The 16,640-nt window shown below is 34.4% G+C and overlaps 2 protein-coding genes across 4 annotated transcripts in view; one reads left to right on the top strand and one right to left on the bottom strand.

The window, feature by feature from the left end:
• The window catches only part of Rab19 (RAS oncogene family member Rab19), a 35,645-nt gene that overhangs the window by 17,876 nt on the left and 1,129 nt on the right, over nucleotides 1–16,640 (bottom strand). The window contains exon 4 of one of the 2 annotated variants that reach the window (XR_016316841.1): nucleotides 15,953–16,158. Coding sequence is in view for 1 of the 2 variants with exons in the window: in XM_089705236.1 (XP_089561362.1) it covers nucleotides 16,060–16,158 (99 nt within the window). In the remaining variant the exon portion in view is untranslated. Of the gene's footprint in view, nucleotides 1–13,565; nucleotides 16,159–16,640 lie in introns of those variants that run through there. The other variant, XM_089705236.1, reaches the window with a different exon arrangement.
• On the top strand, nucleotides 90–13,644 carry LOC149481643 (uncharacterized). 2 transcript variants are annotated; one of them, XM_089705222.1, is made up of 9 exons: nucleotides 90–127; nucleotides 6,068–6,192; nucleotides 6,515–6,792; nucleotides 6,946–7,065; nucleotides 7,157–7,378; nucleotides 7,599–7,813; nucleotides 12,320–12,546; nucleotides 12,722–12,888; nucleotides 13,072–13,644. In XM_089705222.1, exons 1-9 carry the CDS (start codon nucleotides 105–107, stop codon nucleotides 13,546–13,548), a joined length of 1,854 nt encoding a protein of 617 aa, XP_089561348.1. In that variant the 5' UTR covers nucleotides 90–104; the 3' UTR covers nucleotides 13,549–13,644. The 2 variants fall into 2 exon arrangements, with proteins under 2 accessions (XP_089561348.1, XP_089561347.1); XM_089705221.1 differs by lacking the exon at nucleotides 90–127 and adding an exon at nucleotides 4,362–4,613.

The raw sequence follows: 16,640 nt of genomic DNA, 5'->3' as shown, positions 1-16,640 counted from the left end.
TGGCCACTGGGTTAGCGGGCTCCTTTTCCTGCTTTGCTTAATGGGCAAGTAGGCACACTTGCGTGCTGACTTGTTCGGGAACCAATTAAATGTGAAGCTAATTTATGACAATTCTGTGGATCACGAGGTATCAATCACCTTATTCAACTTATTTTATGGTTACGATTTTGCCGCTAATCGCCGTAGAAATATGTACTAAGTTTCTTTATCAACTAAGCAAATCGATAATTTGACTCTACAAATGCCTATATTATAACAAATTCTTATGAGAATCTGATGGTATTTAATCCTGTAGCTATCTCAATAAAAACTATTAAACATAATATGATAATAATATTTTTTGTGAACGATTGCCTCCATATTGCCATATTGCTCTATATTTAAATCCAAAACGACTACTATTTATGAATCTTTAGATCAGTCCTTTATATGATTTAGAAACATTCGCGTTTAAAGTATTTATAATATCACTAGAATATATCTATTGCGTACAGCATCTGAATATACAGCACCGTTCATTCTTAGTAAACGAGCCAGTTCATAGTCTTTAGAATACAATTACAGCTCATTAAAATTCCAGGCCTCGATGTTTTAGTCTGAAGCGAGTTGGCCATATAATGAAAGCGAAAACTCAAATACGGTTTCCCATATAACGTAATTTCTGTAATCAAAATCTGAACATTAAGGTTGTGTAACTTATTTGGAACGGAATGGGTCGTGGTGATTTTATCTCAAAGCCCTATGAAATTAAAAGTGGTTCAGTTATTGCATTGCATCGTTTGAGGCAGTCCAGTTTTGTAACTTGGTGTCACGCATTTTCGGCCAGAGATATAACTTAACTGGTTGAGCCGTTATTTATGTTTAACCAGAATTTTGATGTTTACTTGCTTATTTATTTGCGTATATTTCAGTGACAAAATTAATGTGTAGGCTGTAGAGAGGTTTATCCAAATCAAATAATATTATTCGAAAACTCTCTTGCTATACCTATTTGAAGTGTGAATGGTGTTAAAACATCTGACCCATCTAGATAAAATTTGATATAAAAGTAAATTATTATTTTTTATTTAAGTATGTGTCATATTATACTACCTTTCCATCTTCATCCAGGTTTAAAAATATTGGGAATTCATCAAAAAACTTCTTATTTGCAAATAGTATCAATTATAAGTAATTTACAGTTCTCATTTCTAAGCAGAAAAATAATAATTACCTTTGGTAAAACCCAATATGTTTTCTTGACATTCATGCTGGAATATCAGCTATGAAATTTAGAACAAATAAGATAAATATAGCCAGCAATTAACTCGTAAGAAATTCCTATAGAAGCTTGTTTCTAGATTTTCCTGTCCGTTTTATCCCCTTGAAATGAAACTTTCTCTACATTTTATTAGCCACATCGCCACATGTAGGTTAAGGGTGATCGAATGGTTATTTAAAATGTTATGATCAATGAATTTTAGGAACTTTTGTTTCATTTGGGTAAAACAAACTGACACTTGTTTGGTATAAAATTGAAATCTAGAGCTGTTGTAGAACTCTCTTTTACCTACATTTCTTCGTATATTACTTATTTAAAAAATTATAAGATAATAAGATTTAAAATCCAGTATGCATGTTTTTTATTATTAATTTTTTTATAATTTGATATAACGTGGGTATGTTATTATTTATTATCCTTATTTATTCGATCAATAATGCGGAGACTTTTAACAATTGCAATTTCGAGAATGATCTGGCTGTTCAAAACTTTACTTAACACATGTTTGTTTGAAATTCTCGACTCATATAAATAATATACATAATTCTTGGCAACGTTTCCTACTTAGGTATATAACGTCCAGCTTTCCATTCATTTCTTTGCGATTCAAATTCAAATGTACATGGAAACTTAACGAGTGGCACCCATCCACTAAACAGTATAAATAATGTATTTTACTGCAGCATTGTTGTGGTAATTAACCATTTAGCCCACATACCCGGTGCGGGGTGAAAACTCCGAGATTTGTATGCACTTTTGACAAGGGCACGTCATGCGCGGCACACATTCCCCACTTCCTAGCTATATTAGTATTTTAATAATACAAAGCCGTTAAATAACTTCGCTTAAACACTATTGAGTTGAGCAAACAATTAGTTACGGGTGGCTTTACACTTCTTGTTAGTGACTTGCAAGATTTGTAATTTTTGTTAAACTAGGTGCTCATATTATATCGGAATACCTATTAATAGTTCTATAACAATAGCAGTAAAATAAAGTCATATCACGTAAAACTAGGATCAAAGGCGAGATGAAACTATCTGATATGGAGCACTGCCAATTTAGTCTAATATAGGAGCCAGGAGGATAAGGATCTGTGGGTTTGTCTGAATAATATACCTACCCAAATATTTTATGGAAATATTACAATAATAGATAAGAGAGTTTTGAGGGCATTTTTTTTAAATATTTTTATGCAATAAATTTCTACTTATTTTAAGAAATATGAATGCTATGATGTATTAGAATATTTGCTCTACATAATGATGAGATATCCAAATATAAAGAAGTAAAAATGAAAATGATAGAAATTGTTTGTAATCTTATATATAAAAATGAATCGCAAAATGTGTTGGTAAGCGCATAACTCGAGAACGGCTGAACCGATTTCGATAATTCTTTTTTTATTATATTCCTTGAAGTACGAGGATGGTTCTTATGTAGAGAAAACGTAAACATGTACCACGGGCGAAGCCGGGGCGGACCGCTAGTTTCCTATAATAGGTCATGAATGTGTTTGAATTCGCTGCTCAACCCATTTTGAAGTTCACAACGAAACTAGGAATATTACATTTGACACTCTTGTGACCATTGAAAGCATAATATCAATTTGTTATAGAAAATATCATGTGTGATGATCATTATTTTATTTATTCTATTTCCCTAACAACCATTACATTAGAAACATATATGCATAATAACATGAACGTTATCTGCCATACTGTCACATTGCATTGATACAATAAATGTCTATTAGCTGCGCACACGCAGAATGTAAGCAATTCGCATAGAATAGAAATGCGAATTTCCCGGCCAATATGTACCTATAGTCCTATTTATTTTATTATTACACGTTTATTGAATGTTTTATGGTTAATTATCTATGGTTAGTTAGTTACGAGTCAGAAATTATTATGAGAATATTGTAATAATTATATGAAAACGCACATTAAATTAGATGTATTGAAATGTAATACCGTTTGATATTTCATCTTATAGCATTCGGTCGAATTCAAAAAAATCGATCACGAGGCGGAATCTTTTTTTTCTTTTTTGCTATTCTTAAATTCTTAATTTCTCATAGTTACAGCATTAGAACCTTTAATTATTTCTTAACTAATACAGTTTTTAATGTAAATTGACATAGCCGTTGCAGACTAGTTTTCATCAGACGGTGTAACGGTTATTCCTATCCCTTATGAGTCAGGATAATTGCACTTCCGCTGTACTGTGCTGATTTCACTTCAATGGGACATAATTTAATAACATAGTTTTAGGACATATAGAAGTCAGACAAAACAAGGATTAAACTGACAACTTTTTTAGGTATCACCGTAAAACTTAGGTACCTACATTAATAATTGAATAGGTAGGTAATCGAATTCTATTGTAAATGAATAGAACTATTTATTTGATTACTTTTATTGTATTTTAATATCGAAAATAGAGAAGATAATATTGTAGTTCTCTTCTGTCCTAATAAGTTTTTTGCTTCTAATTTAAATACATTATATTTTGGAATATTAACAAATATCCAAAAAGCGATAGGTACAATAACTCAAGATAAATTTTATTATTCTACAGAACCTTATAAGCGAACTTTTACAGTTTTCTTGCACTTCTTCTGGACCTCTGACATGTTTTTGTACCGTTAATGCAATGTTTCTACCTAAAATATTGTAACCTCAAAGCCCATATCTTTGACAACTTTCTCGTTATATTTTAATATAATTTATCGTTATCAGCTTCGTAGAATTTTTTTTTAAATATTTTACCAAAACACAAAAATAGAACATAAATCAATCGCAATACAACACCATATGTGATTTATAGATAAAATCTTATAGTGCAACATATTAAAATAGATAATATATATTGCACTATACCTAGGTAGATAGTACCTACCTATTACAGAGTAACGTAACATGTCTAATTATCGGAATAGTAATACAACACGAAGATATAAAAGTCATCCCTACCAAAAACTAAAACAAATTATAAGAAAAATACCTAATTATCATTACACAGAACTAAATTATGTACCCATATGAATAATCGTCATTATCTTATCCTTAATTCATATCGGAAATCGCAGCAATCCGATACCGCTCGATAATTATGATTGCCGATCGCGATAGTCTTATTTTGTTATTCGAAACACAGTGTTCAGGATGGCTGAGAAAGTCAAAAAGAAAGCCTCCTTCTTTAGTATTAGAAGATGGAATAGTCAGAAGAGTATGGATGATCATATCACATCTAATCCCGCTCCTGTAGCTCAAACTAGCTCTTTGAATGGTGCCAAAAGTCCATTACTACCAATTTTGAGTAGAGCTAATTCTAATTTGGATAAAAAGTAAGTGTTTTTTTGATAACGATGTTGTAATTTTTACGTTAGGTAATAGTAGATATATCTATATTATGTATATTTTCAAAGTAATGAGACACAACGTGCCTATAACGTATTTTAAGCTGTTTTTGCTTTACTGCAGGTATGCATCTCACTTCATAATTTCTCAGCTTACAATATAAAAAATAAAAGAACAAACAAAAAATATAAAAGTGTATTTACTTATTTAATTAAAAAGACTCATGCTAAAAAAATACGTTATCTATAATACCTGTAATCGATTTTGTAATAACAATCTACTATTATTGGTATTGCGTTATAATAATTACCTACCTTTAAATCATACACTACTTGAAACAATAGAAAGAAAGTGAAATACATGAAGACAATAAGTTTTATAATAACATGATTAGGCATGTGAAAGAATTTTCACGATTGATTGGAAAATCATGGATGCCTTATCGAATAGAATTTAAACTATTGATTATAGAAACATATTGATTAAATAAAGTAGTTGTATTTATTATTCTTAGATATTTTAACATTCTTAAACGACTCTTCTTTACAAAATAATTAGCAAAAACTAGATATATGTGTACTATTTAATTAAACCTATAAAATAATAAAACCTAACCTATACATCTCAATTTAGCTGATATTTCTATTAAATAAACTACAGCTTTACTCTTTATTTACCTAATAATAACAGAATTAAGAATTCAAAAAGTTGCTTGTGGCAGCCCTAACATCAGCATAGCGCATTGGAAACAATAGAATAAATACAAAAAATAAACAGCGAAAGTCACATATGGCGCCTGCGTTTCGCAAAAATCTACATGAGTTTCTGCCAACTTGATTTGAAACGGTTGCACATTTTAATGTTCCTATTTATATGGACGGCACGTTTTGAATAACAAATACCTAATAGGGACAAGTGCACATGAAAAACTGGTAGTTTTATATGTAATACATATGTTATATATACATATAAATTATATCAACTTCATTCATAAAACATACTATTCGCATAACAAATTTCAGGAGGTATTCTCAGGGCTGATATTACAATATGTGTACCTAGGATAGGGATCTATGTCAATGATGATCAATTTGATTTTGATTTGTACTGAAATAAAACTTTAAGTTTTAAAGTAAAATTGCTTGTTAGTTATTATCCCTGCTTAGTTTAAACTTTTAAGATTGATTGTAAATGTGAATGACAGTTGTAGCACTCTCTTAATTAATATTTATAAGTAAGAAGAATTTTCTAAGCGCTACACGCTGAAAATTTAAAACTTACCGTCCATTGAAGAACAGGAAATAGAAATACAACATTAGAATACCAAAAAAATCAGTACATTATGACTTTTTGATAGGTAATAATTAGATTTTTGCTCTACATTTCTTGCTTCTATTGTAACTATATTTAACGGAAATGACTCCATTGCTTTTTGTTCCAGATTAACAGTTGCGGGGATAAACGATTTAGTTCAATGCGCATTATGCCTGGAAATCCTCAGCATACCTAAAATGTTGCCATGTCAACACACATTTTGCCTAGCTTGTCTCAAAATTTATGTCGCTGGTAAGATCTTAATAGTCATTTTTAAATTATGGCTTTTTTCGATGCAAGTTTATACATTGATCTTTTCAGCGCAAGTATAACTATGTTCACACTATAGAATGCCAACCTTCTACATTGTAATATGAGGAACATACAATATAAAGTTTACATATTATGATATTAGTAAACTAGTTGATATATCTTATAAATGTTACGATGGCCCTTATTGATAAAAATTGTACCTACAATCTACATAGCTAAATTTTAATGTGTAATACATATAGATAACCTACATAAAGTAATGTATAATTGAAACTATGATACTTAAGTATATATTTTTCAGATTTACACGTAATCAGTTGTCCCGTCTGCCACACAAGAATACAGACAAATGGCTCTAATTTCGTAGACAATTTACCATCCAATCTTTACATAAACACCTTGCTTCACATGGTGGGAATCAAACCGTCAGATAAAACAACAAATGCGACGCCTCCAAGCACGCCGTCTACACCACTTAATTATCAAAATGTGGATTTATTTGCTGCTGGTATAAGATGCTCTAATTGCAAAACTTTGTGTGACAACCCTGATATTTCGATGTGTGAACATTGCAAATTGGTAAGAAGCGAATAGCTAAAAAAATATGTTTTGGTGATTTTATCATAAATTTAAATTAACTGCTTCTTTAATTTTATATCTATAGTCAGTTTTATTTAAAGTCCTAATAATTTTACTATAGCGATAATTATAAAGAGTGACTTATACTTACAGAATTTCTGTCGCGTCTGTTGGTCTCAACACATAGAGGACTTACGAATCCAAGTGGGTTCTATTCTCAGAGAACTCGACACGGCAGCCAGTAGATTGGACCACAAAATTGAACATTATAAGGTAAAATCTATACAAAAGATTATATAGAGTAGGTAAAAGATATGGCTTATTGATTCTCGTTTATATTTATTAATCGAATGTATGTCTATAGGATCGTTGTGAACGAGTAGTTGAACAAATAAACATAGCTGCTGAAGAGAAAATAAATGCTATATTGGAAGCAAAAATGAACCTATTGCAAGAAATGAACGATTTGCAAAAATCTGGAGAATTGACCGCATTAGCAATTCAATCGTCATTAAATGAAGCAAAAGATGTGGCTAACAAAGTCCTTGACGTTGAAAAGCAAAATATGGAAGATGATATGCATAAGGTAAGTTTATTTTTGTTACATCGCTTGAACATATTTTCCTAAAATTTACTGTTCTTTCAAATTTTCACAACTCATCATATTAAGCAAAAACTGGTTCAACAGTCGTCTATTATTGAATATCAATAGCTATATTTTAAGTCTTATTTCCAACTTATCCACAGCAAATATTGAGTCATGAGTGGGATATTTCAGAACTAATGTATATTATATAACTCTACAGGTAAAAACATTCGTGAATTTACACCAAAACACGCTGCAACTGCTCGGCGATGTTTCAAAATGGGATGCTGAAAACTTTATATTCGATAAAGAGAATTTCCGCATTGACTCCGATGTTAAAACTCCGTTTGATGCTGAGTCTGATGATCCACTTCCAGAAGCCGCAAAACAAAATAATCCTTTGGAGAATGAGAGCACTCTAATACAGCATTATAGGTAGGGATTTTCTTCATCATTATTATAAGTTCTGCTTTGCTTTTTTTAGTTTTATTTTAAAATGCTAAGAATAGAAAAAAACATCGGGGTCTCAGAGGCAGGATTTGAACCCGCTTCTGTCACTTAGCAAATAGCAATGCATAAACGCTTGTCTTTTAAACGTACCTTCAACAGTACCTAATTGAAACAATATAGAACATCAGAATATTAATTACCTGTCCTTTTGCCATTGTGACGGGTAAATACCTTTATCAGGCAACATGCCGACATACCTAACTCCTATTACAACAAACATAATAATATACCTACGTTACTATTATAACTAATGACTCGGTCCTGATAAAACACACGTGGCACGACTACGGACATATAATGTGCGTAGTCGTCATCATATTCATACGTATATACTATAGTATTAAGATTCGTTCAGGGGGCTTTTTGTCTGGTACAAAAAGTACGGGTACGCGACCCCGGACACCCCGAGCCACTACTACTACTTCCCCCTTTTACCTGGTAATAGTAGTGTCCTATGCCCTTATTCCTTCACATCTTTTTCAATCCTTATCCGTCCTCAAATCCCTTCCTTTCTACATTCCCACTTTCGGAGAGACGGACTCCGTTAGCATTGGTTTGCCTTTCGTATAGGAGAAGGAAAACTCCGAAATAAAACCCGGAATTGGGGCCTCCGTAAGGCGGATGTTTGATCCAATCAAACGAACGGCAGACTCCTGCAGCTTAGCTGACTCCATACGTAATGTGTACTCATTCCTATGGATTTAGTCAGTGACGCCGAGAGGGTGGCGTGGGTCTTGGGAGGCCCCACGTTTCCTCAATTTATCCCTGGCAATGCAGTTACGTGGAGAGGACACTCCACTCATAACAGCTACATAGCTTTTTGGTCAAAAACACGGAGGATGGCAGTCTACCGGTTATAAGTTTGCGCACATGGGCGTAAGCGCGGACGCCAGGGGTCATCCTCGACAGTGGGAGGGTCCATCGTAGGCCCACTGATCAGTTACCGCCCGCTTTAAGCTGGGCAGCCCCCAGCCACCAAGGTACTGATCCGTCCCGGTACTGGTATGCTTCTTTAAGGTGTTGGGAGCAATTGTTTGCCAGTACCGTATATTTTTACACCTGCAATAATACAGAAGAAAATAAATACAAACAATCGTTATAACATGAGAATCGGCACTTGGAATGTGCGCACTATGACTACTGGCTTTCAGACCACTGCCGACAGATCGGATGATACTCAGGTCTTACGAAAAACAGCTTTGATCGATAGAGAACTAACGAGACTTGGCATATCTATTTGCGCATTACAGGAGACCAGGTTACCCGACGGGGGCTCTCTGCGTGAACAAAATTACACGTTCTTTTGGAAGGGAAAAGACATAAGTGAGCCGCGATTGTATGGTGTTGGGTTCGCTGTTCGCAATGATCTTCTCGCATCATTAGAGTCCCCCATAGGAGTCTCAGAACGTATAATGGTCCTGCGTATTAGGTGCGCCAGTGGTTATGTTACACTCATCTCAGCATATGCCCCAACCCTCAGCGCCACTGCAGAAACTAAAGACGCTTTTTACGAAGAGCTATCATCGACCATTCGCGCCACGCGTACAGGTGATCGTCTGTTTATCTTGGGCGACTTTAATGCTCGCGTCGGCGGCGATACAAATGCGTGGCCCCAGTGTTTGGGTGCTTACGGAATAGGGAATTGTAACGAGAATGGACAACGTGTATTGGAACTTTGCTCTAGGTTCAATTTGTGTGTGACGAATACCTATTTTCGGGGTAAATTCTGTCGTAATGTATCCTGGAAACATCCTAGGTCTGGACATTGGCACCAAATTGATCTTATTCTAACCAAGAAGAAGAACCTGTCAGAAACACTGCATACCCGAGCCTATCATAGTGCTGATTGCGATACAGACCACTCTTTAATCGTGTCTCGGGTCGCAGTTATACAGAAAAAGATTCATTCTCGTAATATCTTGGGCAATCAAAGCATCGACTGTAGGAACATCCAAAATGAGAATAAACTGGAGGAATTTTCTCAATTGGTACAGGAAGCTAAAGGCGTTGTATTGGATGCCTCTTTGAATGAAAAATGGTTGAGAGTGAAAGACTTGCTTACAAACAGTGCGGAAAAGGTGTTTGGACGTCGTAGAGGAAGGAGCCAAGACTGGTTTTCCGATTACGAAAAGGAGCTCAAGCCATTGGTGGAGGCAAAACGCGAAGCTTTCTTATGTCACCGAATGAATCCTTCCAGAACCACTCACGCGAAATTAAAAACTGCTCAAGCCAATTTGCAGCGTTCTTCTCGTTATTTTAGCAATAAGTACTGGTGTGAACTCTGTCACAGCATCCAGCATTTTGCAGAAGCAGGCGATTTTCACGGAGTGTTCTCAGCAATAAAAAAGGCTCTCGGACCTCTAGCGAAGAAGACCGGAATTCTAAAGGAGGTGGATGGGACTCTCATTACGAATGGTGACCGCCAATTATCAAGATGGGTTGAACACTATACAGCGCTATATTCGCAACCTGCTGACATAAATCAAGATGTCTTAAATCGTATTCCGAAGCTAGAGGTGTTCAATGCTTTAGACGATCCACCATCCACCAAAGACTTGGAAATTGCTATTTCTCAACTTAAATGTAAGAAAAGACCGGGATGTGACGGAATCCTCCCCGAAATAGTTAAGTTGAAATGCTTATTGCCTGTTTTGCATAACCTACTTCTTGAGTGTTGGGATCGGGGTGAAGTGCCACAGGATATGCGCGACGCGAACATCATAACCCTTTACAAAGGAAAAGGCGACCGCGGCGACTGCAACTCTTACCGCGGTATTTCCCTCTTAAGCGTAGTTGGAAAACTATTCGGAAGAGTTATCGTTAACAGACTCCTGAAACTTGCAGATCGCGTCTATCCTGAAGCCCAATGCGGTTTTCGCTCTCAAAGGTCAACAATCGACATGATATTTACCCTACGACAACTTCAGGAAAAGTGCAGAGAACAACAGACACCCCTGTTTATTGCCTTTGTAGACCTAAATAAGGCTTTCGACTCAGTTAGCAGGGATGGTCTGTATTCTGCCTTGGAACTTATCGGTTGTCCTCCCAAATTACTCTCAATGATAAAGTCATTTCACGAAGAGACGAGAGGAGTAATCGTGTATGATGGAAAAGCCTCGGAACCCTTCATAGCGCGTAGAGGTGTCCGTCAAGGCTGTGTTATGGCACCTACACTGTTCGGTATATTTTTTTTCACTACTTTTGAACACTGCATTTAATAATGACCAGCAAGGTATACATCTGCACACCAGAGCCGATGGTAAACTATTTAACGCCTCTCTACTTAGATCTAAGCGACACCGCCTAGATCTCTTTGTGGACCAGCTTTTATTTGCAGATGACGCAGCTTTTGTTGCAAATTCCGTCGTGGAATTGCAAACAATTTTGGACAAATTTTCTCGCGCTTGTACTTTGTTTTCGATGTCCATCAACACTAAGAAAACTGTTGTTTTGGCTCAGGGGTTTACTGATAGACCAACATTTCTTCTAGACGGAACTCCATTACAATTAGTCGATAAATTTATTTACCTTGGATCAACTGTTACGAGCAATCTTTCCATGAATGCTGAGATTGACAGTCGCATCGGCAAAGCTGCAGCAATGTTTGGGATGCTCCGAGAAAGAGTGTGGGAGAATAAACATCTAAAAACCAAAACAAAGATGATTGTTTACCGATCTACAGTACTAAGTGTTCTCCTATACGGCGCTGAGACCTGGACTTCGTACGCCAAGCAGGAACATCGGCTGAATGCGTTCAACATGCGCTGTCTGCGTAGTATTCTGCGTATAACATGGAAAGACCGAATTACGAATGAAAAAGTCCTAGAGATTGCACAGTTGCCCAGTCTTAGAGCCCTGCTTAAGCAGCGTCGGTTGCGTTGGCTAGGACATGTCCATCGCATGGACCCTTCCCGATTGCCGAGACAAGTTATGCTCGGTGCGGTTGCACATGCGAAGAGAGGCATCGGAAGACCCTTGCTACGTTTTAAAGACAGCGTGAAACGTGACATGTCCACGTTCAAGATCAACCCCCCGGACTGGGAAAAGCTCGCCCAAAACCGTACTTCTTGGCGCAGTCTTATTCATGAGGGTTGTAATGCACATGATCGCAGTTGGTTCGATGCACTCCGTGATCGTCGGACTAGATTAAACAATTTATCACCTTCCACAACATCATCATATAAGTGTAAGACTTGTGGGCGTTATTGTCGCTCCAGAATCGGGCTCTTTAGCCACGAACGACACTGCCCTAAATCATGACTGATTAGGAAAATTGCAACACTAATAAATTAAAATTTTCTTTTTTGAAATTTAAATGTAACTGCATATATGATCTACTACAGATCAAATAGGCCAACGATAGTATTAAGATAGCAGACGTATAGCTACGTATACAATATGCATACGTCATATTCCCTCACTTATTTCTAGGTCCCGAAATTTCGTACCACATTACGTATGGCGGAAAACTTCAAGGCCCTGCGGAGTCGGTATTGGTCCTTGGAATAACCATTTGTACATTTGTGACATGGATAGTCATAGCGTGCTGGTGGTCGAGAGGACTCAGGCTAAAATTGTCACGCGTCTATCCTGTGAGGAAATGCTCTGCCCCGTGCAAATTGCTTTTATGAAGAGTTTGGGAGAAATTTATATAACAGGTCCGTTTTGAATTACTTTGCCTGTTTCAAATCTATAAATCCAGATTTAAAATAAAACTTTAGGTGATGTAAACAGCTGTATAATTCTATAGCTACTACATTTTTTCCAATGGTTTGAAAAAGTTTATCGCATCATTCGAGAAGTGTTTAATTCATAATTTTATTTCCATTTCAGATAAATGGAAACATTGTATTCACGTGTTTTCCAAGGATGGAGAATATCTCACCTCAATAGGACAAAAAGGTAGCCGCCTAGGAATGTTCAGGTCGCCTGAAGGGATAGCAACTGATAACGCTCAGCACCATATTTATGTTGTTGATACTGGCAATGATAGGATTCAGGTATACCTACAATCAAATATTTCAGCCATAAGCCTTACATAAAGCTATAAAAATTAAAATAATTTTTGTCACCATCTTTGTTTATAATGCACTTCAGCATTACTACTTACCACCATAATCTTTAATATTTAAAAATACATTCAATAATAATAGGACTGTATTTACTTATTTTGCTCTTGTCAGGTCATCCAACCAGACGGAAAATTCGTTGACCAATTCGGAATCGCGATGAGAAATCAGCCAAGGGACACGTCAAGTATTTGGGAAATGAAAGAGACAATGTGCACAGAACTAAACGCGCCAACCGGCGTTGCTGTCACAAACGACAGAGTCATCGTCTTGGACAGTGGAAACCGTAGAGTTAAAGTTTACAACAAGAACGACAAAAGTAAAATCACAGAATTCGGCTCCACTGGTCATAGAAAGGGACAGTTTAGACAGCCAGAAGTCCTCGCTGTTGATCCGATGGGCAATATACTAGTAGGAGACTCTGGCAACTGTAGAATTCAAATTTTCAAACCCAACGGTCAACTTGTCCGTGTTTTTGGCAGACTTGGCTCCGAACCCGGCAAATTTGGCTGGATATCTGGTCTCCACGTCACAAAGCAATTAGACGTCATCGTCAGCGATACGAAAAATCATTGCGTCAACTTCTTTTGAGGATAAATAAAAAACAGTTGTAGGTAATTAACATAATTTTATTGTAAACAAAAATGTTAACACTAGTGTTAATCTAAATAAATGTATTGAAAACAATCGAGTAGTGTTTCTATATTATAATGATTTACAAAAAGAATATAAAAAAATATCACAAGCGGATGTTACGAATCACAGATATGAATATGAATATTTGCTCCGAAGACGAGATTCAAATAAATTACAGCAAAAATACATTTGCGGAGCAATATAGTAGAATATAAAAATAAACGAAATCTATTAAATTATTTGTGATCAGAACATTCAGTATGAGATCAAACGTAAGTTAGCATCTAGATTTCTTGCGATTTTTAGAGCGAAATGTGTGAAAAAGTTTCAAAGAATGAAAGCGATTTAAATTTTTTGCACAATTCATAAATTTCAATAACTTCTATAAAACTGATACTATGATCTCATAACTCTATTATTATATATAGTATACACAGTGGAATTAACAACATAGCACTGGTGGAATATAAATCTATTTAACATAATTAAATTACACCACCTTACATACATACAATACATAGTTCCTATATTTATTATTATGGCGTACATCAGTCTCGAATAGGTGGTACATGACTAATATCGTAATGTCATACAAATATTATCAATATATCAAAACTGACAAAGATTGCAAGACACCTTAGACTAGTTAGTTTGTGACGGAAATTTAATTAAAGCCCCATATTTACGAATAAATAAAACCTATGCAATGCTGTAATATAAAATCAATATTTATTTGATAAATGCGAAGAAACTCTGTCTATTGAATTTGAAGGTTAACCTATTGCAATGGAATAAGGGTGTTTAGGGGCGTTCAGTTATTACTGTTTTCATAGAGATACTTAATACTTGAGAAGCCATAAATTTATTATTAAATTACTACGTTAATAAAAAAAAGTTATTTTAAAACAACTTCATGTTACGTTTCGAGTTACGACACCAAAAAAAAATCATTACCTACTTGATAAATTCAAATAAAAAAGGCTAATGCCCAATATATATATTATGTATGTTTATGAAGAGGTAGTGATTATTGAAAAGTTGTTTTAGTCTAGTATTTGGTTAGATATATTGTATAGTTACTATTCATTATTTTGGGATAAAATATTTTCACTTCATAGAACTTATTCCTTAAAATAATACAGATAAATTTTAACTTAAAATTATTATAAGAAAGAATATATATCAATATCATATTTTTATAAATTAATAAAATACCAAACAATATTTAAATTGTGTGAATGTATAGTGAATGAAAACACACACTTAAAATAAAAAAATATTTCAAAATAAGCATAAAAAATACATAAAATCCATAGATTTTAGAAAAATTATTTCAAACTAAACATACAAAATACATAAAATCTATAGATTATAGTTGTGATAATTCTTTGAATATAAAATTTTTTAAACATAATTTCATTAACAGATCATAGCCATAAGATAATACAAGAAAATAAACACAATGTTTATTCATACTTATTTACAACAAATATGATACAAAATAATTTGTATGAATTTAAATTGTACACTAAGTACAATTGAGAACAAAAGTGTACCTATTTATGTTTTTAATTTTCATACTTATACTATACAAACTATAATGTACATATACAAACCCATAATTTAAAAGTAATGTTATAAAATTCTGGCATCATAAGTTCCCAAAAAAATATGGATATTATAGCAGAAAATACTCCAACTACGAGCACCTGTAGTTACTATTTGTGACAATGCTTTCAAATAGGTTTGTGACACAATGTCGAAATTTACTTCTCATCAAAAAAATTGCAACACTTTAGTTTTTATTGTTTTATGTATTTTATTTATGTATATAAAATTAATTTGAAAAAATTTACATTAGGATTTAAAATCCTCATACTGTTCATTATTAAATGACGTTTATTTAATTATTTCTAAATGTACGCATTTTTCTGATAATCCTTATTAAAACATAAACTTTGAAGTTTTTCGATTTTTTTTATGTGAAGTATATTTGGACATAGGTGATATTATAACTATAAAATTTACATCTCAAAGAGTGTGTTAAGTGTAATGGAATAATAAAGGTGCAGGGTAGGTATATGCAATAGCAAACAGCATATAAGTCTAATAAGGCAAGATCCAAAAATGGTCCTCATACAAACTCATTTTAAACTGGGATACATTAAGCCAGCTACTCACCTACCTGCCGCAGGGACAATCTCGGTTGGAGCAATTTCACCTGTTCTCTAAATTGCCCCTGCTTGCCTTATACACATCACAATTAAGGAGCCAATTAATGGTGCTATTGCCCCTGCTGCAGGTATGTGAGTAGCCCGCATTACACCTTATTTTTAAGTCAATATTGCTCCATGAACACAATTATTAGACTGATGAGGAATTTTTTAAGGGTTTGCATAATTTTATGAGCCAACTAACACAAACATAATTTGATCTAATGAGTAATTATCTACTTAATTTAGTGGACTAAGACCGGCAGGGCTGACACCTACTTACAGCATGGCTCTCTCCTAAAACGACGGCATCTGAATCTGCAGGCGGCCCTTCACTACTATCATGTTGCCGCTGAAAAAAAACAAACTTCACTGTGAAGATATAATTTTATGCTTCAATACATAAATATATATATGTTTACATTTTTATTTATAACTAGCGGTCCGCCCCGGCTTTGCCCGTGGTACATATTTCACAATAAAAAGTAGCCTATGTCCTTTCTCGGGTATCAAAATATCCCCATACCAAATTTCATCCAAATTGGTTCAGTAGTTTTGGCGTGATTGAGTAACAGACAGACAGACAGAGTTACTTTTGCATTTATAATATTAGTATGGATTATGAGAAAATATAAAATTTTTGTTAATGTCTATTTCATATTATCTGTTTGTTTAATAAGAGCTTGTAACTAAAAAAATTGTTTAATAAATCATTATTAATAAAACAAATATTACTGGGATTGGTGAAATATCCTATAACCCACAAACGGCTTAATTTTATATTACACAGCTATATCACGTCATATGCTTATTATCAAAGCCAATAAATTAATA

This window comes from Colias philodice, chromosome 16, assembly GCF_061535455.1.
Source record: "Colias philodice isolate Cphi_HAF_F1 chromosome 16, ilColPhil1 Martin Lab GWU primary, whole genome shotgun sequence".
Classification (NCBI taxonomy): domain Eukaryota; kingdom Metazoa; phylum Arthropoda; class Insecta; order Lepidoptera; family Pieridae; genus Colias; species Colias philodice.
This window is presented reverse-complemented; position numbering and strand designations above follow the sequence as displayed.

Excerpts from the sequence above, each read along its gene's own strand:
- LOC149481643 (XM_089705221.1), top strand. The coding sequence starts at position 4,432 with ATGGCTGAGAAAGTCAAAAAGAAAGCCTCCTTCTTTAGTATTAGAAGA. Across the intron at positions 6,193-6,514 it reads TCTCAAAATTTATGTCGCTG|ATTTACACGTAATCAGTTGT; the intron begins GTAAGATCTTAA and ends TATATTTTTCAG. Across the intron at positions 6,793-6,945 it reads TGTGTGAACATTGCAAATTG|AATTTCTGTCGCGTCTGTTG; the intron begins GTAAGAAGCGAA and ends TTATACTTACAG.